Source organism: Aspergillus novofumigatus (genome assembly GCF_002847465.1).
Source record: "Aspergillus novofumigatus IBT 16806 chromosome Unknown P174scaffold_8, whole genome shotgun sequence".
In the NCBI taxonomy this organism is placed as follows: domain Eukaryota; kingdom Fungi; phylum Ascomycota; class Eurotiomycetes; order Eurotiales; family Aspergillaceae; genus Aspergillus; species Aspergillus novofumigatus.
This window is the reverse complement of record NW_020194281.1, coordinates 245,654-271,508: the sequence shown is the minus strand read 5'-3', so window position 1 is coordinate 271,508 and position 25,855 is coordinate 245,654. Positions and strand designations below refer to the sequence as shown.

General features: G+C 49.4%; 11 protein-coding genes across 11 annotated transcripts; 5 read left to right on the top strand and 6 right to left on the bottom strand.

The window, feature by feature from the left end:
• Positions 1 to 648: 648 nt before the first annotated feature.
• P174DRAFT_395421 (glycosyltransferase family 2 protein) lies at positions 649 to 2,792 on the top strand (the record flags this gene model as incomplete). Its single annotated transcript, XM_024823685.1, has 3 exons — positions 649 to 1,024; positions 1,088 to 2,197; positions 2,251 to 2,792. Exons 1-3 carry the CDS (start codon positions 811 to 813, stop codon positions 2,790 to 2,792), a joined length of 1,866 nt encoding a protein of 621 aa, XP_024678600.1. The 5' UTR covers positions 649 to 810.
• Positions 2,793 to 3,066: 274 nt separating this feature from the next.
• P174DRAFT_496081 (uncharacterized protein) lies at positions 3,067 to 4,284 on the bottom strand (the record flags this gene model as incomplete). The annotated part of the gene is made up of 4 exons (XM_024830878.1): positions 3,067 to 3,315; positions 3,365 to 3,772; positions 3,822 to 4,039; positions 4,155 to 4,284. 4 exons carry the CDS (start codon positions 4,282 to 4,284, stop codon positions 3,067 to 3,069), a joined length of 1,005 nt encoding a protein of 334 aa, XP_024678599.1.
• A 479-nt stretch (positions 4,285 to 4,763) lies between these two features.
• P174DRAFT_377040 (glycosyltransferase family 32 protein) lies at positions 4,764 to 5,951 on the bottom strand (the record flags this gene model as incomplete). Its single annotated transcript, XM_024822724.1, has 2 exons — positions 4,764 to 5,394; positions 5,461 to 5,951. The coding sequence occupies 2 exons, from the start codon at positions 5,949 to 5,951 to the stop codon at positions 4,764 to 4,766; spliced, it is 1,122 nt and encodes a 373-aa protein (XP_024678598.1).
• An 894-nt stretch (positions 5,952 to 6,845) lies between these two features.
• Positions 6,846 to 8,236, bottom strand: cdpNPT (putative dimethylallyl tryptophan synthase; the record flags this gene model as incomplete). The annotated part of the gene is made up of 2 exons (XM_024830274.1): positions 6,846 to 6,954; positions 7,023 to 8,236. The coding sequence occupies 2 exons, from the start codon at positions 8,234 to 8,236 to the stop codon at positions 6,846 to 6,848; spliced, it is 1,323 nt and encodes a 440-aa protein (XP_024678597.1).
• A 456-nt stretch (positions 8,237 to 8,692) lies between these two features.
• P174DRAFT_288285 (uncharacterized protein) lies at positions 8,693 to 9,248 on the top strand. Its single transcript, XM_024821580.1, has 2 exons — positions 8,693 to 8,926; positions 8,990 to 9,248. The coding sequence occupies exons 1-2, from the start codon at positions 8,748 to 8,750 to the stop codon at positions 9,060 to 9,062; spliced, it is 252 nt and encodes an 83-aa protein (XP_024678596.1). The 5' UTR covers positions 8,693 to 8,747; the 3' UTR covers positions 9,063 to 9,248.
• A 2,676-nt stretch (positions 9,249 to 11,924) lies between these two features.
• On the top strand, positions 11,925 to 13,077 carry P174DRAFT_434425 (DUF3129 domain-containing protein; the record flags this gene model as incomplete). Its single annotated transcript, XM_024825876.1, has 6 exons — positions 11,925 to 12,039; positions 12,102 to 12,311; positions 12,363 to 12,425; positions 12,476 to 12,523; positions 12,574 to 12,746; positions 12,850 to 13,077. 6 exons carry the CDS (start codon positions 11,925 to 11,927, stop codon positions 13,075 to 13,077), a joined length of 837 nt encoding a protein of 278 aa, XP_024678595.1.
• A 210-nt stretch (positions 13,078 to 13,287) lies between these two features.
• On the bottom strand, positions 13,288 to 13,692 carry P174DRAFT_376956 (uncharacterized protein; the record flags this gene model as incomplete). Its single annotated transcript, XM_024822723.1, has 1 exon — positions 13,288 to 13,692. A coding segment is annotated over one exon (405 nt), but the record flags the coding sequence as incomplete, so codon positions are not given.
• A 98-nt stretch (positions 13,693 to 13,790) lies between these two features.
• P174DRAFT_377343 (metallophosphatase domain-containing protein) lies at positions 13,791 to 14,876 on the bottom strand (the record flags this gene model as incomplete). Its single annotated transcript, XM_024822743.1, has 1 exon — positions 13,791 to 14,876. The coding sequence occupies one exon, from the start codon at positions 14,874 to 14,876 to the stop codon at positions 13,791 to 13,793; it is 1,086 nt and encodes a 361-aa protein (XP_024678593.1).
• A 1,250-nt stretch (positions 14,877 to 16,126) lies between these two features.
• On the top strand, positions 16,127 to 16,802 carry P174DRAFT_496075 (uncharacterized protein). The gene has a single exon (XM_024830877.1). It carries the CDS (start codon positions 16,439 to 16,441, stop codon positions 16,760 to 16,762), a length of 324 nt encoding a protein of 107 aa, XP_024678592.1. The 5' UTR covers positions 16,127 to 16,438; the 3' UTR covers positions 16,763 to 16,802.
• A 4,069-nt stretch (positions 16,803 to 20,871) lies between these two features.
• Positions 20,872 to 22,983, bottom strand: P174DRAFT_515224 (fatty acid desaturase; the record flags this gene model as incomplete). Its single annotated transcript, XM_024832147.1, has 2 exons — positions 21,446 to 22,983; positions 20,872 to 21,410 (listed from the first exon to the last, which is right to left on the bottom strand). Exons 1-2 carry the CDS (start codon positions 22,551 to 22,553, stop codon positions 20,872 to 20,874), a joined length of 1,647 nt encoding a protein of 548 aa, XP_024678591.1. The 5' UTR covers positions 22,554 to 22,983.
• Positions 22,984 to 23,224: 241 nt separating this feature from the next.
• On the top strand, positions 23,225 to 25,297 carry erg24 (c-14 sterol reductase). The gene is made up of 3 exons (XM_024823684.1): positions 23,225 to 23,368; positions 23,421 to 23,725; positions 23,777 to 25,297. Exons 1-3 carry the CDS (start codon positions 23,289 to 23,291, stop codon positions 24,880 to 24,882), a joined length of 1,491 nt encoding a protein of 496 aa, XP_024678590.1. The 5' UTR covers positions 23,225 to 23,288; the 3' UTR covers positions 24,883 to 25,297.
• Positions 25,298 to 25,855: the final 558 nt, after the last annotated feature.

The following is a 25,855-nucleotide window of genomic DNA, read 5'->3' as shown; positions in this document are numbered from 1 at the left end:
TCCTTGCATTCAGTAACCACTAGGACAAGTCAAGAACATGGTATACCTAGTAAAAGGGGCTTCCGCAGTGTCACCAGTGGGGCATATATGCAATATGCTGGCGACTTATGTGCTTGCGACTGGCGAACCATGTGTCTTGCAATTCCAACATTTGGGGCAGTTCTTGTATATAAGCCAGAGACCACTCCGAATCGATTCCTGAGAATAGTCCCATCCATGAATAATCCTGACCGAGATTGGCCGCCAAATGACCGTGCTACTGCCGGAACACGGAGGATCCGGCAACTTCCGAACTCCGGCTGTCATTTCTGTCGTTCTGTCAGTTGTGTCCAATTTGGAGACGCATATTGATCTGAGATGGGACTATCTAGACCGTAACAGGAACGAATGTCTTGCCAACATATTGCAAACCGACAGAAGAAGGGAAGGCGTCTCTTGGCTGGGCTCTTCTTCTTCATTCTTCGTCGACTGTCGGCGCATCTCGTAGAACCTCAAATACCCCGATTGGGCAATTAGTGGACCGAGACTACCCGCGGCCAGCCAATGGACCGCCGCGATGGCATCTAGACAAAAGCCACACCCTCACCGACTCGTGCCTTCAGGGGGACACGGCCAAAGACGATGTCTACCGAGAAGATAAATAATTGAGCTTCAGGCTGTTGTGAAGCTCATCTATTCACCCGAACATTCCGATTTCGAGCATCATGAGGGAGCTTTAGAGTGCAGGATCGGTTCCATTTTCGGAACAACCACAACAGAGCTAGTTGGAAGTACCCCTGATCCGCGACAATAACCCAGTCAATTACTGCAATGCTGTCAAAATACGAATATGACATCCGGGAGCTTCCACCAGATGATCGCATTCGGTTCAGTGTGAAGTACAGGAACGCTCTCTATCTCATAAGCAAGGCGGCCATCTGGGCCTTTCACCTCTACTTTTTCGTGCGCTTGCTCCTGGTCATCACAGCTCCGCAGCAGACCTGGCAGATATGGCTGATGCTTCTTGTCGAGTATATCTTCGCCCGTAAGTCATCGACGAATCAGACGCCGCGTGTGATATCCGGATTGCAAACTGACTTCAGGCCAGGTACGCCTTGGGATGATCAGCGCCTCACGGTAGCAGCAGGCAGGTCATTGCAAAGCCGTCCCCGGGACCGACTGCGACTCCATGGCAGCGACCATCTGCCTCGAGTCGACGTCCTGGTTCCCTGCTGTGGAGAGCCGACGGACGTGGTTTTGGACACGGTCCGCGCGGCCTGCACCATGGACTATCCCGTCACTCATTTCCGAGTGCTTCTGCTGGACGATGGGGCGTCCCCTGCGCTGTGTGATGCCGTCGCACAACTACGCTCCCAATGGCCGCACCTGTCGTACCACACGCGCGGACAGCACTCGGGCCGCGTGTTTGCCAAAGCCGGAAACCTCAACTATGCTCTTTTTTCGTTGCAGAACGAGGACCAGCCCGAGTTTGTTGCGGTTCTGGATGCCGACTGCATGCCCACATCCGATTTTCTGCGAGCCACGCTGCCTCATTTGCTGAAAGATCCACAGGCTGCTTTGCTCACGACCAGGCAGTACTACTATAATCTGCCCGACGGTGACCCGCTGCAACAATCGCGGGTGCACTTCTACACCTGCCACAATTCCGAGCTCGACCGGATGGGATCGGCCATCGATGCCGGATCGGGGGCCGTCTTTCGGCGGAAGGCGATCGTGGATGTGGGCGGCTATCCCACCTTTTCCTTTTCGGAAGATTGGCAGCTCTCGCTGATGTTGCAGGGCCTGGGGTATCGCACAATGCAGGTACTGGAACCATTGCAGTTGGGATTGGTGCCGTCGTCGCTGGATGGGCATATTGCCCAGAGGAACCGATGGCAGATTGGTCACTCCCAACAGCCGTCTGTGTTGTTCTCCTCGAACCAAAGCATTCCCCGGCCCCTGCAATGGAGCATTGCTTTCAATGGAGTGTCCATCGTCTTGGGACTGGTTGGGTACATGGTAGGATTCGCGGCAGTTCCCGTCCTCTGCGCTTCGGGGCGTCTAATCCCTGCGGCATCGCCCTTGCTGGTACGGATTCAAGTCTTTCTGGCGGTTTTGCACGTCGCCTTGACGTGGCTACATGGGTTGATTCAATCCGCCCACACGGGCTTTCGCATCGGCCCATTCGCCCACCTGGAGAACAGCTGGCTTGCAAGTAGTAAGTCATATCTGACAGCCTCTCGCCTTTACGAACAATGCTAATGATCATAGCCCACATTTTTGCGATCATTCGATTCCACTGCTTCTCGAGCAAACCAAAGGGCTCTTTTGTGACAGGGAGCAGTGCGAATTCATGGAACCGCTTCACGGAACTCCCAATCTACAAGAAAGTCCGCAAGGACTTGCTGGATAACGGACTTGTATACAGCCTCTTCTTGTATCTAGCGACTCTAAGCGCATTTCTACTGTCATTCTATGCGGTCGTGAGCAGCGAGTATGCCACTGGCGCTACGGCCGCTCCCAAACGATTGGTCATGGAATCGCTCACCACGGTGGCATGGCCCCCTATGCTGCATATCGGCTACCTTGCTGTCAGCAACCTGTGGGTTCCAGTCGCTTATTTGCTGCGTCGGCCGGAGTATCCCGAACGGAGATCTAGGATGGCTGTGAACGACCTGGGTATCTTCTTCCCTCAGGCGGATGTCCAGATGGAAGTCATTCATCAGACCCGTCCTCCACTGGGCTCCTACAAGCATTATGCCCTGGTGCCTTTTGTGTTGAGTGTCATCCTTGTCGCAGCGACCGTGTTGTGAGTGTTTGGATCTAGCACCTGAAAATAGAGACAGAGAGCGCGAATGAACAGATCCAAGAAGGTTCTGTTCCCAGTATAGCAATTGTCAGGCCAGGTCAAAGCCAACTATTGCGTCTGCGGTCTTCTTACGTATTAACCCTGAGTGATGCTTCGTATGATTGATTACGAGCAAATCCCAAAATATGACATTCGATCTATTATCGTGGAGTATAAAGAATAGGAAACACAATCTCTAATTACAATTACAATTTAAGAGTCATGAATACTGGGAATGGTCAGACCCTATCAGACAGTAAGACCTCATTTTCTTCACTCTTTCGGCTCCAGACCCTCAGAGCGTTAATATGAGCCTTGACCGTATTCCAACCAATAGAGTAGAAAAGAAGGCTGCACAGAGCGATGTTGTATCCCAGGATCTGCATGGAGCTGATCGGCGTATGCCAGAGAATGACCGAGATAGCAATGAGGAGAATATTCTTGGGAATACTGATAAGCGTCATCGCTAAGCCGGACGTTTTTCCGATCTTTATGTGTCAGCAGAGAATATCATCTGTTGGTGCATCACAAACTCACCAGGAGAAAGATTGAGACATTAAGCATGAAGCCCATGACAGCACTCAGTGTCAGGACCGCCCACCCAGCCTGCGCGATCGAACTCCACTCGAACGAAGCGTACTCGGTCTGCCAGGCCACCAGCGAAGTCATCACAGCGCACGCAGGCGCAAAGTAGTACAGACTGACCAGCGGGTCCATCTTCTGACCACTATCCGACAGAAGAATCTGAACCATGACGAGTCGATTGGCGTCGAAGACTAGACTCGCGAACTGGAAACAGAAGCCTAACCAGGAAAACCTGATCTCGCCCGACACGGCCATTGCGACGCTCAGCGTGATGATGAGAATGTTGATGAAGGCCCAGATTGAGGGTTTTGCTACCTTCCATGACCAGCTCGTGATGAGTGTGACAACTGGGCCGGCAGCCTTAGAAGCATTAGTGTTTCGCTTTCAAGGTAGGAGAAGGTTAAAGTACCTTGAGCATCTGGATAAAGGAGATATTCAGATAGAGATAAACCACGTTGCTGCAGACTAGAGCCCCGCAGTACAATAGGCCAATGGGTAGTATTGCCCGACAGTACATCCGAGTGTCCATGAGTATATTCCTCCGGCCATCAAGCAGTCTCGTCGTCCGCGCAAGGACTTGGGTGACAATGGTCGCAAATACCAAATGCCAGCATGTTAGGATAATAGCTACGGAATCAGCACTGAGCAGAGACACAATGGATTACTAAAGACTCACGATAATCTGAAAAATGTTAGCTAAGGAGAGCCAGGTAGTGAAAGCAGCAAGAGAGTGGCAACATACGAAAGTCTGTGGAATTGATGATCCATTTATTCAGCAGAATAGTGGCATTGGACCAGAATATCCATGACAGGACATCAAGGACCAGATGCCAATTCGACTTATGGTCACCATAAAATTCATGAACTGCCATGGAAGCGATAGCGCTCCATGGATATTGTACAGGATGATTGTCGACTACTGTGTGCGCAATAGAGTTCATGTCTCTTCTCGCTATGGTCGCACTTATATACACCTGTACCGACCAGCCTTAGGCCGACTACTACGTTGCTAAACTAGAGTCACATCCGGTAACAGAAGACAATGGCATAGAGAGCAGAGTGGAGTGATGGACCTCGTTAGTGAGTGCCAAATGCGGAAGTCCCCAGAGATGGAGTGCAACCCTACGAAGTGGATGACAGCAATGTATGAAACAGGGTATTGTCGTATAATCAACGATAAATGCAGGCAAAAGGGTCTTGATGGTTGGCCTCAAATAGCGTTATCAAGTTATTACTGCCAACGTGAACTTACTTAAAGAGGGTAATGAATAGAAACAGAAATATGTACACGTTGAGATTGCAGCAAATACAACATGCACTATAGCATATGTAGTAAGAACACAAGGCTAGACTACCAAGAATGAGTACAGTAGGTAATGAAGTAACTTGGCCAGGCATCGACATCCATAATCCGTTTACATTCGTCTGCATCGAACAGGGGATTGTCGTGAGCTGCCAGACAGACCGAGTCTCTATCGTCCGCCCAGCTGTAGGGATAAATCTGCTGCCGCGGAAGCAGTATCAGCGCGTCCCTTAGCTTTTCATTGTGCACATATTCATCCCCGCAGAAAATCGACCAGGAAGGCTGCCGCTGCTGCACCCGATCGCAAACATGCTGTCTCAAAGATTCGTTCTTGAAATTCTCGTAATAATGCTTGATCATGAGACTGAGCACACCGGGCCCGGTCAGTCCTTCTACAGACCCGTCGCCGGTTCCCTCGGGATGCTCCATCAAGAAGATGATGTTCATGAGCCAGAACGGGTGGCCCGGTGGAGATGCCATCCAGCCATTCGGCACCGCTGCCGAGGCCATGAGGTCGTCGCTGTGAGACATTCGTCCCATGAACGCGCGCTGCACTAGGGAAGATTCGGAGGGAGGCGAAGAAGACAGAGTCTTGTGATGTGACGCCACCGAAGTTCCGTGACCTATGAAGAGCTGTTCAACCGGGATGAGAGCCTCAGTATCTACATCGGCATACATTCTGTAGCATCAGGATACCGTCAGCGTCAATAGTACTGAATGAATGAATGAATGGAAAAGAACGTACCCGCCAAAGAGATACATGTAAAAGTTGCGGACGAGATCGGCCCGCAGGATCTCTTTCGGCAGTCCTGAGTAAATATCCCAAAACCACGGAAAGTATGTCTGAACCAGCAGGTTGTTTGTCTCATCATCCCACAGGACCCATTCCCAGTCTGGATTCTGTTCTCGCATGGTATGCACCCATGATTGTGCCTGCTCGGACATGTTGCTCCCTGCCGGAAACCAAGTTTGATGGATGATCTTGGGAATCGTGACTGGGTCCTTCGAGATTGGGCGTGAAAGCAGACTGCTAGCTGACACCTCGCGAGCCATCGATGGTTTGGAGAAGTGGGAAGTCAGCCTGCTGGAGGATTCCATGGGAACCACTGTCGTATGGAAGTGGAATAAAAGGAGCATCAGGATCGCGGCTCCAAAGGCGCACTGATAGCGCCGGCGCGAGCATTGTGCCCTCAGCCAACGAAGTACCGACGAGGACGATGGAGAGTCGGAGTGCATGATGGAATGTGTTCCTCTATAGGGCTAGAAGCGTTGGCGATGGACGACTGAAACTTCTCCAGGGCTTTTGGAGGATATTACATATCTTGACTTATGCGTTGGCGGTGATTTTGAGAGGGTTACATATTGTACTCTGTTAAGAGTTCGGTTAGGCTGTTTCTTGGAATAATTACAGGAGAAAAACCATGGCTGCAAGAGTGTCTGGAGGCATATACCACCTACTAAAGCCGGAGAATCGTTTCTAGACGTGGCTCGCCGACGGGCATCATCTCCCCGAATGCAACAGAAGGTCTCGCTTCGGTTCTCGTATTATAATACCCAAGTGCCTTAAAGACAGTGTCTGAACTCTAAAGTCCACGGCCCCATTCCACACTGACATTCCTATGAATTATTCGAATAGCTAGCTGGAGATGCCAAGATCCTAATGCGGATCCTTTGGAGCAAACAACAACTGCGTTGTTCTGCATGCGGCAACTGGGCCGGGCATTGGAATGCGGAGTTTTCACATCAGCAAGCCAGCAAAGAACGAGAATGAGGGATAGGCAGGTCTAAATTTAGTAGTAAGTACATAATAGAGCATCCCTCTTAATTACTGCTCTTTGTTTTCTCATACGCCGCTGACTTTTATAAGGATAACCATTCAAGAACTGTATATAGCATCATTCATGTGCCGGTATCACTTTACTTGTCACACTTTACTTGTCATAAGAATAACCCACGCAAGGAAAGTATAAGGGCAGGGAACAAATAATACACCGTGAATGACAGTATGCCAGTCTGTAACCCCTGCATACGCACATCTGGCCTAGTCCCCAACATCAAACATAATGAATGCAACTCAATTGACTGTTCCTATTCATTATTGATTGATAATACCGTGCCACTGCCCAATGGTCATTCAGGCCAAAAATAATATATAGAGAGATACGGCCCCCTCTCCTTCGAGTACGTAAAGGACAGCCACGCTTGATAACGCGTCGCCTCTTCCAGATTCTTACCTGGACTGCAATTCAATTAGCAGCTGCCAGAAGGTAACCGCGATGTGGAACGGAAAGCGATGTGTCAACTCACTAGTATGCCTGCAAATTCTCCATAAAAATCTCTGCTTGTTCGGGCATGTCATGACGCTGGAAGAAGCCAGTCATTGTATGCGCTATCTTTGTTTCTGGAATCCCTGTGAGTGGCATATAGAGCTTGGGCGTGGGAAGTAGCTGGCCAGCCTTCATCTCATAATTCAGCATAATGGGCAAGAGTCCTTTCTCCAGCATGGCCGAAGGCTCGAGCGGACCTTGGATAATACCGAGGTCTGACCAGAGTTCACGGATGATCTCCAACCCAATTGTGGTGTCCTCATCTGTCAGTCGCCCGCCCAGCGTCCAGTGTTCTTCCGCTCTGGCGAGGGTGACGAGAGGGTCGGCGATGTAGACCTTGAATCGAGTATGCGCCGGGTCAACAAGGTCGCAAGAAAGGAAAGCAGCGTCGATTTTGCTTTGCTGGAAATGGGATTCGATCGTTTTACACGCGCTTTCCAGTTGACCTTCTTGGTCGACTGCCCTTATTGCTCCAAAACATGCGTCGGTGCCAGACTGCCCCGTGGCTGCGCATTTGATCCCCGGAAAGAAGTATTCTTTGGCGATGATGCCATTCTTGGTCAGGTCCAACGCAACCACATACTGGGTCTTCACCTGAAAGTTTGTGAGGTATTTTGTGAGTTGCTCCTCGCTTAACCTCCGCTCGTCTTTGGCCGTCAGCGTCAGATGCTCGCTGAGTAAATGATGCAGTTCTATGTTGACGCTTTTGACAAGCAATTGTAGCTGGGAGAAGAACGCGTTTACCGAGGTGCGGTTGAACCGATCATGGCCGACACTCGCCTGGTAGCGGACGGGCTCAAAGGCAATCCGCGCCGTCGAGCCCGATCTCTGGAAGTTCTGACTCAGCTCGACTGTCATGTTACCACCCAGGGTGCACCGGTATACGTCTCGCCCCGGTGTCGGGAACGGACCGAGCACTGGGACGATGAGCTGGGCCAAGAGACACAGGTACTCATATTGCTGATGGATGCTGTACTTCCCGTCGACGAGGATCTTTGCGAGCATGGGTGCGACATGATGCCAGTGCTGGTATTGATCTATATCCGGGAAGAGAAGTGCCTTGCTGAGTGTATGATAAGCTATATCTTTAGGGATCGGAGCCTGCGACTGTCCAGATTGACCCGTTTGCTCGTCGAGGGTGGGTGTGTCCGAAGCAGATATGCCAGCAGGAGAAGCGGTCATTTCGCCGTCCATTTGCGACTCGAGATAGGGAAAGTATACTCGGACACGAATGCTCCGCAGTCTCTCAGGGGTTACATTTGATATATTTTGCAATATGAGGGGCTCTAGATGGGAAATGTGAAGGAAGGAAGGAAAGAAAAGAAAAGAAAAGAAAGGCAGACCCAGCTTTTTGTGAACGAGGGACATACGTCCTCTCAGCTCGATTGCCATGAGCGGGGATATGCGTGGCGCTTCGTGACGGAGCCATATCTACCAGTTGTATCTCTTGGAAATGTGTAACACTCGTAGACGAGCTGACGTAGTGGTAGCCACGATCGCCCTCATGCCAAGTAAGAACTTATTTCAAACAGGATGCGAAGGCAGTGTGGATCAATCGTGCAGGTGGGGCATGGCAGTCACTGTTCCCTTATGGGAAATGATAGATCATCTTTCGGAATATTCCACACCAGCTTCGTGTTCGTCGACATGATTGTGTCGAGGTTCTAGATGCATTCCCAGCGATCGGCAACTACATGATTGGAATATGCCGGAACCCAGTGGAGGGGCTTGCAGTGGTCTGTGTGATAGCGCTGCAGCTAAGTGGTTCATCTCGCTACACAAATACTCCCCATTGGGCCAGACCTTGTTGGTTATTAGCATTCGAACCAGGTGTTTGTCTGATACTGGAACACAGATCGATAGATCATTGATCGTCCGAGTAATGTAGGTAAGCCACTCAGTTACATATGCATAATCAGCCGACACTCATCGAACTTTGGTCTTCAGCTCAGCCTTGCTTTGCCCGATGTGTGAAACAGAACTTCTATACGACACATTAGCATGGTTAAGAGATATTTAGACCACCCATTCGTGCTACTTGATTCTGCGATGTGAACCTTATTTCCTTGGTTTTCATTGATTCTCCACCGACTATAAAATAAGTAATTCATGTGTTCTGCCCAAAGCATGCCCCCCAATGAAAGAAGAGCTGAACAAGTGACGACGGAACAATTGAATGGTTTCTGGCAAAGTCTGTGGACCGCTGTGAGCACTGTAACTATTCTTTAGGAGCAAGATCATCACGTTGGAATGTGCCTTCCAATAAATTAGTAACCAGCAGCAGGTTATTTTACTGCAATACACTCTTCTACTCTGGTTCACTGTTCCACTACATCCCATGGGGAGCACTGCGTTCAACTCGCAGATAGCGCCTCGCATCTGCAGCCCCAGATCGACAAGGGAGACTGCTTCCTACGCCATCTGAACGGTCGACATAGTCGAAAATGTCCGATCGGACGGGACGCTCACATATGACGAATTGGAGAGTGTCACTATATATATATATATATATGTATATGTAGCCTCGAGTAATGTCTCGTTCAAAGGAGAATGTTGAGTGGACCCCGGGATTCTGGTTCCAGTCTGTTTTGCCAAGTCCATATGCGCAATTGTGGCAGAGCTCCCCGTTCTGAAGACCGGTACTGTCATTGTGCCGGTAGTTCCTACCCAGCTATTAGCCTGCGTGGAAGATATCGTACATCAAACAGTAGACCGGCCGTTGCCACGTCCCGGAGGCAGGAGTCGCGGCTAGAATCTCAAGTACTGTAGATCCTGCTCATCTCGCAAGACAGTATCTCTACGTCACAGGACCACAAAACCAACAGGACACACAGCAGAACGAACGCGTCCACCGGACACAAACCGGACACACCGGCATATATATGTCTTGTCTACGTCTGCTAGCACCCGAAATCGAAAAGGGTTGTGTTGTTCCTCGCCGAGCACTTGGGAGCATGTGGTATCACTCCTAGTTGCAAATTCGACTGGCAGCAATGCACTGCAATTTCCCTTCGCACTGCTTCGATGTGTCTCCGATTGAAATGCATGGCGAATTATTGTAGGAGCAACCATCTGCCATTCTCTCGAGACTGGGAAGGTTCTACTTGAGGACGTAGTTTTGACGCAAACCGTGTATCAACTCATATCCGTGTGTATGAAAAGCCATCAAACGAATATATAGAGCTTAATCGACCTATATAATATCTCTGATCGTAAGAACCAGCCAAGGACAGCTAAGTAGGGTAACACCAGTTGGACATGTGCTATATATGCGACCCCGAAGCATATTTGTGGATTTCGATTTCCCATGTTTTCTAACATTGCATACACTTTCTCTTCTATTTCACAGATTGGCTCCTAACCTCAGATAGTCATGTCAAGGAACCGGAATCAATGATCAATGGTCTCGTCTGGTGTTGGATGAGCCTTTCCAGGGCTTACCACACGTAGTAGCAGATCTTACGGGACAAACAGAAGTGTACGCCATTATCACGTATAGATCTGTGTCGGTGAAGACGAACCCAAATGGTCGCCTTGCTAGGCAAACTAACGTGCCTGTCTGGAAATTGGGATCTCCTCAGAGTGGTAGAATATAAACGGCACCTATTGGGCATGGATAAACTGAAACAACTAAACAAGGTGTGTCGGTGGCTGCCTGATACAGGGAATGAAGTGGCCTGTTGCTCCCCTGTCTAGGGGCCCAGAATCCAGGTGATGATAGCAACAGAGGAAAATCCAGAGGGAAACACCTGTTCGCAATCGATGATCTCCTTAAAGGATCCACTTCAGGCTGGATGGTGTTTCAGATCCCGATCAACCGTCCTAAGCGAAGTATCTATATGTACCGACTTGGCAATCACATGGATCGTCCCTAGTGCGGACTACGACAGCCGAGCCTACAGTTCCACATTCGACAATCAACAGCATGTTTCAGTCATAAGGCTAGCCATACACCGGCCCCAATTTTGCTCGCCTCCCCACATCTAATACTACTCTACAGCTACTAATTTTAGACTACCAAACAGGGGAGTGTCTATATTACCATATTAAGTATAGGTCCCTCCACCAAGCATGTCGAAATGGGACTTTTAGGAAGTCCCAAACATGGTCAGAAAGCTAACAAACTTTACGGGCAGACCCTTGTAGATTCTCACTAGGCAACCCCGGGCAAAGATTCTCTATCACAAAGGACATGAACGGCAAAAATAAGTTCCTTGAGGTATACAGTGTGTTGCTAGGTTTGCTACTGATCAAGGAGGCCTCGCGACTTCTTACATTCTAACACAGGGACACGAACAACAACTATCCACATCCTTTTAAGCACAGATAGAGGTCACCCAAGGCTCAAGATACATTGAATGCAGGAAGCCTTGTCATAGATCTCCGGCAAACTGTGGTTCCCCTGCATTTTACCTAATGGACCCTTACCCGAGTCTCACTCTAAAACACAGTCGAAGAACCTGGCCGGTTTGATCTGACAATTTCATTGGACTCTTGTCGTTCATGAAACCAGGAGTTGTACTCATGATGGCCTAGTCTGATTTTTCCGTCGATCAAACCTTCGCTGCCCTCGCTTAACGAGAGAGAAGTCTACCAAAGCCATCTATATGTGGTTCATGGATAAGCCTAAGGAAATCGGAGCTGACCGCATCACATGGGTTTGTTTCATGTTTTACTAACAACGGCTTTCTCGCACAGCATTGTAGATTGGTAGACCTCTAATGCCCCATGGGCATGAGAGAAAGGGGATGGACTGGTATGAATGAGAGTATATAAGGGCGTCTGGCATCCTGCTCTTTCCAGGATCAAGTCAAGCAATCCAGCATTCATACTTTCGTCAAGAAGCCTCCACTGCTCCCTCTGTCCATTTCACTTTGACAACATGTTGCTTAAAGATATCCTCACTGTGACAGCACTGCTTGTGAGCCAGGTTAGTGGTCATGGGCTGGTCACCCGCATCAAAGGCGCCAATGGCGTCGACATGCCTGGCTTAACGAGTGAGCTCATCCTTCTCCCTTGCCCTAGCTCGCAATGGATGGTTCATATTAATGACCTTTAGTCATTGATGGAGTACCACGGGACTGTCCATCTGCGGCATGTGGCGGGCAAAAAGACACGGCAATCATCCGAGACCAGGAAATGGGAGGTATCAAGGCTTCGCCCTTGGGCCGTACCATGGGCTCTGGTCCGGTGGATGCGGCCACGGTCATTAACAAGTTCATGGGCACGGCGACGGAGAAGCGGGGTCGCGCTTCCCCCTCAGAGAGGCGTACGAGATTTCTTTCCAATTTCAGCATCAGTGAGGCTAATATCTTTTCAGGTCGACAGCTTATCAACGATGCGGCGAGTGTCATTACTAATGCTGGTGGAACTATTCTTAATGGTAAGTATTCACTGTATGGACCAAAGATGAGCAGCACTGACATTGCATAGGCGTCCAGGATATCGCAGACAAAACCCCGCTGGGTGGGACTATCAAGAGTAAGGAACTCCATTATATTCAGGAAGACCAAGGCTGATATGGCAAACAGGCGCCCAATCCGCGGTGGATGATGCCCTCAGTATCGTACCAGGTCTTAAGTCCGGCGCAATGACAGCCCAGGGCACCAAGGAGAATGGTATTCAGCTATACTCTGGCAAAGGTTCCAGCACGGGTCTGCCTACTGCTTCTGCAGATGGGGTTGTCACTGTCATTTATCACCAGGTAGACCGATACTCCCAGAAGTGAACGGTCCGATATTAACTTGCATACTTTAGGTAAACCAAGACGGCGCTGGACCCCTCACAGCCGACATTGATCCCTCCAGCGGGGTACCAATGCAAAGGCGTTCGTGTCGGCCAAAGTGATTCAGAACATCCCCGGTGTGGCCGGGTTCTCGACATCCAGCACTATGGACTACGAGGTCAAAGTCCAGGTGCCTAAAGGAATGAAGTGCACTGGAACAGTCGGTGCGGCCAAGAATGTCTGCATTGTACGTGTTCGGAACACTGCCATCTCCGGACCATTTGGCGGTTCCGCTGCATTTACGATGTGAGGAGTGGTAACTGTAAATGATTAGCCATGTACTTCGTGTAGCGTCTGTGGTGGTGAGTCTTTAGCTAAGCAAGGTACGGTTGTATGTTTAATAGTAATAGATCCTTAATCAAATAGTCTGAGATTCTTACAGCCAAGCAACTGCTATGCATACCACCAGGAGATGATATTCTACCGCTGCCTGCACACCTATTCTGGTGGATAGGCCTTCCTAAAACTCTGCTCTGAGCTTGTCCACTGGAGGCAAAATACCCGCCTCCTCAAGAACCCTGAAGGTATGCTCCAGCTCTTCCCAAGTATCAGCATGACCATCCCATCCCAACCGCCGCGCCTTACTCATTGTTGCAATACAGCTCCAGTCCCCTCCCAGTACAAAACTGAGGAAATCCCACGTGGCCTTGTCCCATCCACCTTGATCAAGATTGTACTTGTCCCGTAGTTTAGCCCATGCCTCATTCACATTGGGCCATTTCTCCGGATCAACCTGCAGGAACAAGGCGGGAGCGTTGTCAGCTGAGACGCCAATTTTATCCGCGTGTGTAGCAAGCAGATGCTGGTTCGGCATCCGCACGGTCATTGCCTCATATTTACCAAACCCTTGGGTGTCCGGGGTCCCTCTCGTGGTTCAGAGAATAACAATCCGAGCATGAGACTCAATTCGTATTTATGAGACAAGGGCTTTTAGCCTATCGACTGGCATTGCTCTTTGGGCTGCTATATGTACACAACAATAGGCTCTTTTGATAATGTTAAACCATCCTCGCTCATACAAGCAGCATTAACCATGAGAGTAGATGATTTCTCACGATGACGCAGCCCGACCATTTCCCTCACAATGGTAGACATTGCCGCCAACAAAACCATTGCAGCGTCCAGCCACAGTCTTGGTTGAAGGAAATCTGCACGGCCAAAGAGCCCCAATCCAGTGCTGGACAACTTCGATAACCCCAGGCAGTACCTCTCCCACCACCTCTGAGATGTGTCCCAATGCACTCGCTCTGATCCATATGATGTATGCACATGCCCAAACACATGTAGTAACGGACGAACCTTCCACAATTCTTGAAGCAAAAAAGGGCAACCCTCCGGCGAGTCGTGGTACCAGTCCAAGTGGAACTTTGGCGGAGTGTGTGTCACCAGGATATCAGTAGATGCAGGAATGTTGCCAGACCACGGATTGTGATCGACTGGGTATTGGAATGCATTCTCAGGGCCGCCACAAACAGGGACTTGCGGCGCCCCATAAATATTTATCTGTCGTGGAACACCAGAGGAAGCGCCAGGGAAGGTTAGAGACACTGAAGCTTGCTGGAGATAATGTATATCGCCCCAGTCGAAGGCTGTGCCAGGTCTCTGTGGCGGAGGAACCCTTTCGCGTGGGCCACTCTCTACTGAAGATGTTGTCACAGCGTCGTCGGCTAACCGGGAACGAATATCGAAAAACCGATCACTATTACCGCATATCACGACCTTGTGGGGATGCGGTAGTGACTTTAGCCAGTCGATGGCTTCCTGGATCTCGGCTGCGCTTCCGTCAAGGGACAGGTCTCCAGCATGGATCAGAAGATCGCCATACGGGATGTCGCAACGCTGGGAGTGAGTATCGGAGACGCAGACCACTCGGATGCGTGGTCGCCGTTCATTTTTCACTGAAGCTAGTATCCAGATCAGGTAGTTTAATAAGGTATAGACTACCCCGACGATCGTTGTAAGAGGGGATGATATGAGTTGATGAGGATGGCCCCCATGTCCTATCTGAAGAAGGAGAGTCTTTAAGCCGAACAAGTCTTTTCCAAACATTGCGAAAGTATGCTACAGCTTGTATATGTACAGGGTGTAATAGACATGAGTGCGAGCACTAGTAATACCCCGTCCTCGCTAGGCAGCCTCTGGATGACGTGGGCAGCATTCGGGTCACGGACAGAAGGCCGAAACGCGCTTTGATCCACTCAGTTATATGACAAAATTGGCTAATGAATGAGGCTTATTGATCTGTCGATAATATGCGCTATATTCCAGTCCAATAGCCGAAATGCCCGGTCCCTCGAGGATCTACCTCTCTCGAAGCAAGCTCGATATCAGGTAAATGTACACAGTTCACAAGGTACTGGGTCATGCTTTCGCAGTATGGCAAAATTCAGCATCTCAATACCATTGCAGCTAGATTCTGGAAAGTATACTAGTTCTTACTGTAATGACAACTCGAGACTTGCACATAGTCGCTGCCGGTGACCTTGAACAGCCTCACGACAGCTGATTAGTAAGGCTGCAGCTCGTTAGCGGTTTAACCGCTGAGCCCCTGGATCCGACCCTGACCCGCCCCTAACCCAGTGCGATTTCTCAATCTAGGAACCGAACCAAACCGCTGCGAGTTCGGTGACGTTGGATTCGATTTTAGCGGTTCGGTTATGCAACTCTACTAGGTGAGCATAAGGCATATAGTGACTATAAACTATCTAGCTATGCCACTGGCGTGCATATTACTACCTTGTCTAAAGAGGACAATCTTCTATTAAGATTAACGTAAAAGAACCATCTTCTATAGAGTAAGATTACAAAGTATTTCCTAGGGAGGATAAAGGCTTCTCATTAGGTTTGGTTTAGCATAAAGCTTAGGAGTTTAAGTTAGTCTGATATGTTTTCTAAGGCGGAAAATAGTTTATATTCTAGTTTGCATGAACCAAAATATAGCAGAAGTCATTCAGGTTATTAGTAGTAATACAGACAGTCTCAGGCATGATGTAGAGTAGAACGCTATTTGCTCGCTTGAGTCTTATTAATCCATAAGTAATGGAAAGCAATCACAAGTCTTGCAGACATACGCCTACGTGTTCTCATTGCCGTCTTGGATAAAGTCTGCAGTGAGGGTTACGACGCACGATGCTGAGGACATCCAGAATAAAAAGTCTTGTCAACAAAGTCAGATTATTGCAGTCTGTACAACACCAAGTGATGAGTGGGGTTGGAGTGTTAGCAATAGCGACCAGTTAAGATAAGAAATATATTTGCTGAGCCAAAAATATCATAAATCCTCGCCAGTCACAAAAACAAGGGGAGCTTCCTCAAGGTGCGTTGGGGGGTAGCCTGGCGCTTCGCAATCAGAACATCTCCTGCTTACGCCAGGTCTCAGCTCGGCTCTGATTTCAGCTCAGTGTGAATACCACTTAAGATGTCAGTTTCTAAAGCTCCGTCCTTGTACTCTGCAACGTGACTGACCCGCGCACCAAACCTTGGGTAGACTGTTTTTGATATGGGCGACCTATCTCGGTCTCCCAAGTGTGGTCCAGGCGCTTTTGGATTCGGGCAGTGGTGCCACCGTCCAAGACGACGAGGTTGGCGCAACGCTGTGGTTGGCAACCCTCATGGGCCATGAGCAGGTTGTCCGGAGACGTTTGGATTGCTGCAGTGTCAGTATCACCCCCCAAAGCAAAGAGTACTCCATAGCATTGCGCTTCGCAACCAACGCGGGCCGAGACGATATCGTGGAGATGTTAGAGGCTGTACATGCCGATCCCAAGGCTTTACTAGATTATACTGTTATACGGTCATCCATTACAAGCCCAGCTAGTGTTCGGATTATCAACCAATTGTTCCTCGACCTCATGCGCGACAGAGGGCGGAAAAACCTTACCCGGAGATGCCAGCTTATCCGCCGAGAAAGAAGTTGGTTTGATTGGGCGGGATAAGCTAACGCAAATTCAGGAAGCACGAAGACCGACCAGAGCATGATGAAAAGTTTCGTGTTGGACGTCTTCTCTGGAAGCAGCTCAGACTTTCCAATTATTACTAGGAAGCAAGGAACCGGGTGTCGAGAACATAAATCAAGACCGGCTCAGCAAGAATTGCCTTTTTAGCCCAGCAAAATAATTTAGCAGTGGAAAGGTCCCCGTCCAGCCAGATAAGATATCTCCATCCGAATAAAGTCAGTCAAACAAAGGGGCCGCTAACTTTTCCATTGTTGCTGGATTTCGGATGCAGCCACCATCACATTCGCTGCATTGTCACGTCTACGTGGCCACCTGAAGCAGCAGGGGTTGTGCGGAGAAGCTTGACAGAAGTAGCGTTGGGATCCTTTGCCAATATTTGTGGTTGACCGCAGTGCACAGCCAACATATTAACCGCACGAAGTCCTACATAGGTATTATTCGGTAAGCGACTTGGTCTCTTCGAGTGACCAGTTATTTAGTGCTTACGGGTGCCCATTAGTTACCTTGGGAGGTTCTTCAATCCGCGGTCTTCCGCGACACAGCACAAGTCTTCCTTTTAGACAGCCGGAATTAGTGTTGCAAGGGACGGTAATCACAGCGCCAGACGCAACGTTTCAACAGACACAGCCTCGATAAAGAGTTTCAAACACGACTAGGCAGTGTAAGAGATTCTAATCGGTTGACAATTCCTGAACGAACGGACGGAATCCTTGCATACCATTTTGTTCCCTTCTGCTTCGAAATTGATATCATCACTACCACGGAGCGAATTTGGAAACATCAATGAACGATTCGAGGGATATTAAGTTGCAGACGGCGCTTCAAAAAGCTTGTGATACCGGCAATACGTATATGGCCAAAGTGCTCCTTCAGCAAGGAGCAAGCGCCAACATCAGAGACTCCAGTGGAAAAGCACCGCTGCATGTAGCCAGCTTTCGGGGAATTAAAAACCTTGTGGAAGTGCTCCTTCAAAGTGGAGCAAATGTTGATCTAAGGGACAATGATGGACAGACGCCACTGCACATTACTAACAACCTTGGGGATAATATAGAAGTAGCTGAACTACTTCTTCGAAATGGGGCCGATGTCGACATGAGGGATAATGATGGAAAGACAGCATTGCACAAAGCTAGCGCCAAAGCAATGGAAGGAATGGCAAAGCTACTCCTTCGATACCAGGCGCATGTCAACCTCAGAGACAATTTCGGGTGCGCACCATTGCATTTAGCTGTTCATGAAATGAAGGCTGAAGTATTGAAAATGCTCCTTGAACATGGAGCGGATGTCAACATGAAGGATCCTAACGGGAAAGCCGCACTGCACTTGCTCGGCCCCGCTGCGCGGCCTGATGTGGTGGAGCTACTCCTTCAACATGGGGCAGATATCAATTTGAAGGATGCTGATGGAAATACGGCGTTGCACTTGGCCTGCTTCTATGGATGCAAGGATGTGGCAGAGCTGCTGCTCCAACATGAGGCCGATATACATATAAGAGACTCCAACGGAATGACAGCACTGCAATTGGCCAATCTTAGGGGATCAAAGGAAACAGCGGACCTGTTTCTTCGACACGGAGCGACGGCTGAACCTATTAAGGATGTAAGCCAGTCACACTACGCTAAGTCTAGAGTAGGAATAGACGCAGAGGAGTTGGCTACTGGACGCCCGCTAGAAGGAAACAGCCAGGTTGAAGGGCCAGAAATCTGCGACAAAGGGTCAATGTCTGCAAATCTCACATATAATGCTCGGGATGGGGTCCGTTGTGACAACGGCGACGGCTTCATCTTGGCCACGTACGACAATCATGACATATTCTTCGATGGCAAATTGGAGTCAATACGTTCGTCTAGACACGACGACGAGGACGTGCATTTGATTCAGTTAAAGCTCAACTTCATGAAGTCCATCTCCACGAACCACCGCATACGTTATGCAAAAGCAGACGTAAGGCTGCGTGAGGGCCCGTCCGGAGATTCACCCCATATTCGCACTATTATGCCACAGGCAGATCGCGTTGAAGTTTCCGAACAGGAGATCACATCGGGCCAAAAGCTCACAGTCGGCGCTTCAGGAAGTGGTGGTCCTTCTAGTGTCAATATCAGCATGGAAGGCTCCAAGGGGAAAAAGTCAACTTTTAAAGGTGTCCGGATCATCCATGGAGTTGTCAAGGACAGGATGCACGCTTCCTGGCGCCTTTACGAAGAGCCAGGGAGTAAAAGTGGACTACCAGAAATAGTTCGACTTCTAATGGTTGTCCAGTGCCACGGGGAGTTTGACATGCGGTTGTCAATGTCCATCAAGGCCTGCCATTTCTTTACGTTTGGCATTCCGCGCATGTTGACGGCTGGACAAGGACCGGCCTATCTGGTGCCGAATTTGAGTGTTATTTCTGCCTTTGAGCAGTCGACAAAATTACGACAGATGCTGGATGTTGCAAATCATGCGGCTTCGCTGGTAGAAGAAGCAAACAAGCTGGAAACGGCGTTTGCTCAGGCAATTATGGATCACAAAAAACGAGCTCTGATTATGGAGGCAGGAGCAAAAGAAAGTTATCTGCAGGAATGGGCGGACATTGTTGATGCGTCCAGATCCAGTGATTTCAGAATTCTGCGAGAGAAGCTGCTACGAATGGGAGACGTAGAGCGCGGCCAGCATATGCACCCCGCACAGGAGCCTGAGCCGGTTGAAAGGTTCACACAGATACAGCAGCCTAGGCGTGGGAAGTCTCCACAACCAGAGCCGGACCCGGTGGACGTGCAGACGCAGACGCGGCGGATGCAGGACATATTTACAGAGGACTTGGGAAAGACGATCCTCCCATCTATGCCCACCTCAAAAAATGTGGTGGCGTCGTTCTCTGCTGTGGGCCCAGGTTATACAATATCACGATTGGCTTAATGCGAGAAGCATTGCTCTAGTTTACGTAGCAAAGATGAATATCAAAGAAGAAAATTGCTCATTAACCCAGAATGGAATTGTCTGACGAGGCATGTCAGTCTATCAACACTGCAGTAGGCCAAAGTCAGAGCCTGCACGCGTACAGTGGCTGGGTGATAAGACCCATTCATCTTTGACGGCTTCAATGGCTCCTAGGGCTTGGGGAAGCAGGCAGGAAGAAAATACGCATAGTAGGGGAACACCGCGTTGAATTCATCTTAGACAGAGGAAAGGGCGGCGGGTTCAAAGAGAGAAAAGTTAGTATATGCAGGAAGGAGCGGGTTCGCCGACAGTTCTGCCAGAGTTGCAGCTAAACCACCTTCGTCGGCCGATGGGGAGCCAGTTAACAGCATAACTTTCTCGCAGGACAGAAAGTGTGTCGCATCCGCCTCGGACAAAACGGTCAGACTTTGGGATGCTGTCAAGCGAAGGGAGCTCAAGACGTTTCAAATCTACTCGGGACCGGTTAACGGACCCCAATTCTCTCCTTACAGCAAAGTATTGGCATCTGCATCAACCGATATGATCGAATTGGGGATGTCTAAAATAGCGTGCGATTTTTGAGTCCCTCTACAACGCTCACTGCCTATCAATCATGAGGAAGCATGTCTCTGTGTTGAAATCGCTAAGGCTAGTACCGTTCATGGATCACTAGTAACTTGTATGGCTGATTGAAAATCAATGAAGGTCTTGTTCTTCTAAATGAATGACTATCTAGCTCCTATTTATGCCTTTTGATAGGGGTCAGATTTGAAGGTATTCAAATGTTTAAATGCTATTAAATATTCTGCCAAGGGTGGTAGTGCGGAGTCAATTCTTGTACCTTCTGAACTAAGCAAGTAGTAATATAATTCAATAGGAAGTCGTCCAGGTTGCAAATGAACTAGGGCCGCATACGCCTGAATCACACCCGTCTTGGTGACAATATCGCTTGAGGACCTGAAGTGTCAAGTGCATGTCCTACCTATTGCCATTACCTCCTATTCATCCAGTATGCTCAATATACTAGTACATATACATATACATATTCAACTATTTGCGTACTTCTCCTGCATTACTCCATAAAGGATAGCACGGCTTACTGAAGATCGTCAGGATTGTGGCTCAACTGATAATTACATCTATGAGGGATAAGGAAAGGGAAAACCTGATCAATGGCCATGGCGGCCCTCAATCAAATCCTTCGCAGCAACCTTTCTGCATTCCTCCAATACCCTCAATTGCTGGGCAACCTCGCCCAGTCTGCTGATGACTTCCTTGTTCCCCCGCGTAAAACCAAATATGACGTAGGGAATTCCAACGTCGCGGCAGAACTCCTTCACATACGGCTGCGCCCGGCGCAAGTTATGCCTCGGGAGGCGAGGGAAGAGATGGTGCACGACTTGGAAGTTGAGCCCGCCATGCACAAAGTCCAACCACGGCGGGCAATCGACGTCCATGGTCGTCCGCACCATCTTCTGAGCGAATGACTCATCGACGCCCAGATCGGCGCTGGACATAGCGAAGTGACTGAGTGTGAGTTGTACGTGCAACGTGGCGGTGACCATATGCGAGATGAGCACAAACATGATGCGGGACGACCACGTCGGGATCAAGAGGTATACCGTCCGGTAGCCATACCAGTACCAGAAGAATACCTGACCGGCCATTTCAAGGTAGCGATGCCACCATGCTGCGCCTTTCCGGGGGCCTGTGCCGGATCAAGGAGGTATGACCATGCTAGACGGTACAGGTTGAAACGGCCGAATAACAGTATGGGATAGTAGAGGTAATGCTGGTACTTGATGAAAAACCGTGCTGCAGCGTCGAGCTCCATATCACGGTCGTAGTAGCTCGAGCGCAGGGAACTAAAGAATCGAGAGGAGATGGCGAAAAACGGCATGTGCTGGATGTCCGGATCGTGCTCGGGGGAGTTGGTTACTATGTGATGCACGTTGTGATTCCGCTTCCACCAACCGATTGATAGACCACCGAGGAAATCGGCAATGAAAATCCCGATGCAGCTGTCCGTGTGGAATCCATGGGTTATGCTTAGGTGACCGGCGTCGTGGACGGTGAATGCAAGCAGGTGCCAGAGTAATCCAAGGAAAAGGCCCGAAAAAGCGTAATAGGAATAGCGAAGACATGTCAAAAAGAGAACGAAGAGAATCAAGTATCGAATAAATTCGACAGCATAAGAGCTATACGGACACTCGTAGAGTCCTTCGGATTGCAACTTTTCGTCGAGCTGGCGGTACTTTGAGGCGACCTCGTCTTGGGACCTCTTATCCAGACGAGGATATTTTGAGAGGTCAGATGATATGGCGTGGGCGATTGACGCTTCCGCAGATCCGAAATTCCCCAGCTCCGGCTCTGATGGGGATAACGATGAAGCTCTGGAAATGGGTGTATCATTTCTTGCGCGCCTCAGACGAACTTGGTCTCCTGTCTCTTCGGAATCGAAGACTGTTGATGGTGGTGTCGATTGTCCAGATGAGCTGACATCTTCTTCGGCAGATACCGCTTCGTCGTCGACATCCTTCGAGACCAGCGTTCTGAACGTTCCTCCCTGTATCGGAGGCAAGAAATTTTCCCATTTTCCGTGTGTTCTTCCTATCACATAATTTTGCATATGCGCCTGTGCTTCCTTTGAGTGCAATGCGGTGATTTCGTCCGTTGCATCCCGACCAACCATGTGCAATATGGATTTATTGCCGCCTGGATGATATGGTAGCCACGCGTCGACCTTGAGTACCTGGTCACCCAATATTATGATCTTATGGCCATCTGCTATCAATCCTTCGAGTTCTCTCCGCGTCCACACTCGATTTTTGCGTGGCATGGCCGGCGCCATAGGCCAATGGTAGCTGCAGCGGAGGAGCTACAGAATGATTCCAATCCCGGACAGATGATGACGATGGATGCTTAGCGTTTAGACTCAAAGAAATGAAGCACTAGCATGTAGAGTGTTATGTAGGGTGGTATGATTCCCTCAGCACTAGGAAATTTGGTGTAATGGTGTCAGCCTAACAGAGTCACGTGCAGGACATAATCCTCTAATCACCCGACGACAGACGAAAGAAATAAGACCTGGCGACCTCATTATGGGAATTAAGCGCGGAAGGAGAATGCAGGATGGCCGGTAATTAACCAGTGGCTGGATGAGCGACAGTAGTAATGAGAGACGGCTAAAGTGATTGGAGATATTTAGCGGGGAAAATCAAGGAGACACGACGAGAGAACGGGAGCTGAGCAAGGAACAGGGAATGTGTTTGAGAGACGGAGAGTGCAATAGTGTGGATGACCAGAAACTCCAACATCTATCTAGCTCTGTACTGTACAGAAACAGAGGAGTCCGCGGCTCCCGTCGGCCACCAATCTCCCGGCTCGGACCACTCGCTCGCCTTCTTGGATCATCCCCATACACGCCTATCTTCATACATTTATTATAAACTCCCAGCTCCGGGGCTTTGGGACTCCTACAGCGCTCCTTTCCCCGGGCTTCCAACCCTTATTTCTTTTTCTGCCTCCTCGGTGGGTTTCCTGGTATACGCGCGGCCTTGCGACAGCTTTTGTCGCTCGACCAAACATGGCGCCAAGGAAGGATTTCAAGGCTAAGGCCATGGCACAGCCAGTTCCCGAAAAACGGGGGTATGAGTTTGGTGGCCCGTATGTCGTCTGAAGTATCGCGTGCTTGCAACCCAGAATTGACTTTCAACAGTCTCGGCGCGTTTGTATTCATTTTCGGCCTCTCAACTCTTATCTACATCCTCACCTTCCTGTGTAACGATGTATCCGGCTGTCCTGCTCCGTCGCTGCTGAATCCCGCGACGTTGTCCTTAGACAAGTTAAAGGAGGAGGTCGGTTGGCCACAAGGAGGTCTCAAGGCGTTCTTTGACATTCGGGTGACCCTGTGGGTGCTGAGTTATTACCTACTCAGTCTGATTTTGTACGTGTTTCTACCAGGTGAGGTGGTCGAGGGCACGGAATTGGCCTGCAAGGGAAGGCTTCGCTACAAGTTCAATGGTATGAAACCTGAAACTGTTTTCTATATGGTATTGACTGGCAGTATTATAGCCTTTCCTTCCGCCATTTTGATCCTCAGTGGTCTAGCCCTGGGCACATACGCGTACGGTTCTGACTTCATCGTATGGACCTATCTCTGGGATAACTACGTGCAGGTCATCACAGCAAACTTAATGATTTGCACAGCCCTCGCTGTCTTTGTTTATGTGAAAAGCTTCTCCGTCCCTGCACCTGGTCAACCCAACCCCGAGCTGAGAGAACTGGCACCGGGTGGTCACACTGGAAATGCCCTGTATGACTTCTTCATTGGCCGGGAGCTTAATTCTCGGGTGCAGTTGCCCATCCCCTTTGTTGATGAGGCCTCACGAACAATCGATATCAATGTATGGTGCGAAATGAGGCCGGGTCTGCTTGGGTGGATTATTTTGAACTTGTCCAACATTGCCCGCCAATACAGGACGTACGGCTACATTACCAACTCCATCGTACTCTCTACCCTATTCCAAACCTTCTATGTTCTGGATGGGCTGTATATGGAGCCAGCCGTGCTAACCACGATGGATGTGATTATGGATGGATTCGGTTACATGCTCTCTTTTGGACACCTGGTATGGGTACCGTTCGTCTACAATATCCAAACCAGGTACCTTGCGGTTTTCCCCTTGGAATTGAGCTTGAAAGGCATCTTTTCGATCTTGACTGTTACTGGCGCGGGGTACACGATTTTCCGTGGTGCTAACAATCAGAAGAACCGTTTCCGCAGGGATTCAAACGACCCACGCATGAAGCATATCAAGTGCATCCAGACGTCTAGTGGCTCTAAACTAATGATTTCTGGCTGGTGGGGACTGGCGCGCCATATCAATTATTTGGGCGATTGGCTGATGTCATGGTCATATTCATTGCCCACCGGGGTTGCTGGCTACACCATAATTGAAAGCATCAATAGCAGTGGCAACGTGCAGAAGCAGGCCATACAGACTCCCGAAGTACGCGGGTGGGGAATGGTTTTCACCTATTTCTTCTTGCTTTATTTCGGTGTCCTCCTCATTCACCGGGAGGGACGTGATGAAGAAAAGTGCAGGAGGAAATATGGCGCTGACTGGCAGCGCTATACGTCTATTGTTCGCAGCCGCATCGTTCCTGGTATCTACTAGTGTTTTAGGCCAACGATGCTATGCTGCAGCTAATCTGTATATATATCTTGGTACAGACGAGCTGGAGAACCTAGGGTTGTCTTAGGTTTACTATATCATGATCAAGTTTGTTAGAGCAAGTCACCTAGGGACAACTGCATAAGTTACCGGTCTGCATAGTACGTATCCCACACTACATCTCTTCGATTGCCAGGCCGGCATTGGGGCAGGTATGCCAGCTTTACCCTACTTGTGAACACAAAACATTTGCTCTAGTTTCTCACTTAGGAGAGTTTTCCGCAAAATCCTGTTGGGAGTTGAAACTCGCCTTTGTCGGTAGTACTGTGCAGGAGAATGACAGAGTGATTCAAACGCTCCAGCAAACAAGGTTAGATCTTAAATTAAATAGTATACAGAATGGCGATATCTACAGATTTTCGTGCTATTGACCAAACGCGCCCCACATATCCCGCAATGAAAAGAAGCCGAGAAATGAAGCGAAGGCACGTTCTTGTCAATCTACCGACAGTCGACGGTTATACCGAGTGTCAACAGCAGGACTGCGTGACGTGGAAACTCTATGAAAGACATGGGAACTCTGCGGCCATTGGCTCACCCCATGTGTAATCTTCTTCAGCCCATAGTCAAAATTCAGGACGCATTGGACCGCACACCCCAGGGTCAGTACAGTAAGAACCAACGACACACTAGCAAATAGCAGCATCATGCCATTGCTTACATTTGCATGTAGTGAGTCTCTGGCGAGTAGAATAGATGAAACAACGGCAGCGACTGGAAGGGTGTAGATTATTTAGGGGGATTCAGGGGGAAAGAAGAAGTTGGGAGAGAGGATGGTTAGAACAGCGGGGACGGTTCTTATTTACTAGAGGTCATGCTGCGGGTGGTGTTAACAAGACGGCGTATTAGGAGACCATACCCCAAACGGCAAAACTAACCACAAGAGGGAATTCACAGGTCCTCGCTTTACATGCTA

Coding starts and splice junctions, on each gene's coding strand:
- P174DRAFT_288285 (XM_024821580.1), top strand. CDS start 8,748: ATGCCGGAACCCAGTGGAGGGGCTTGCAGTGGTCTGTGTGATAGCGCT. Junction 8,927..8,989: donor TCATTGATCGTCCGAGTAAT/GTAGGTAAGCCA, acceptor TTTGGTCTTCAG/CTCAGCCTTGCTTTGCCCGA.
- P174DRAFT_496075 (XM_024830877.1), top strand. CDS start 16,439: ATGGGCCATGAGCAGGTTGTCCGGAGACGTTTGGATTGCTGCAGTGTC.
- erg24 (XM_024823684.1), top strand. CDS start 23,289: ATGGCGCCAAGGAAGGATTTCAAGGCTAAGGCCATGGCACAGCCAGTT. Junction 23,369..23,420: donor GGGTATGAGTTTGGTGGCCC/GTATGTCGTCTG, acceptor GACTTTCAACAG/TCTCGGCGCGTTTGTATTCA. Junction 23,726..23,776: donor GCTTCGCTACAAGTTCAATG/GTATGAAACCTG, acceptor GCAGTATTATAG/CCTTTCCTTCCGCCATTTTG.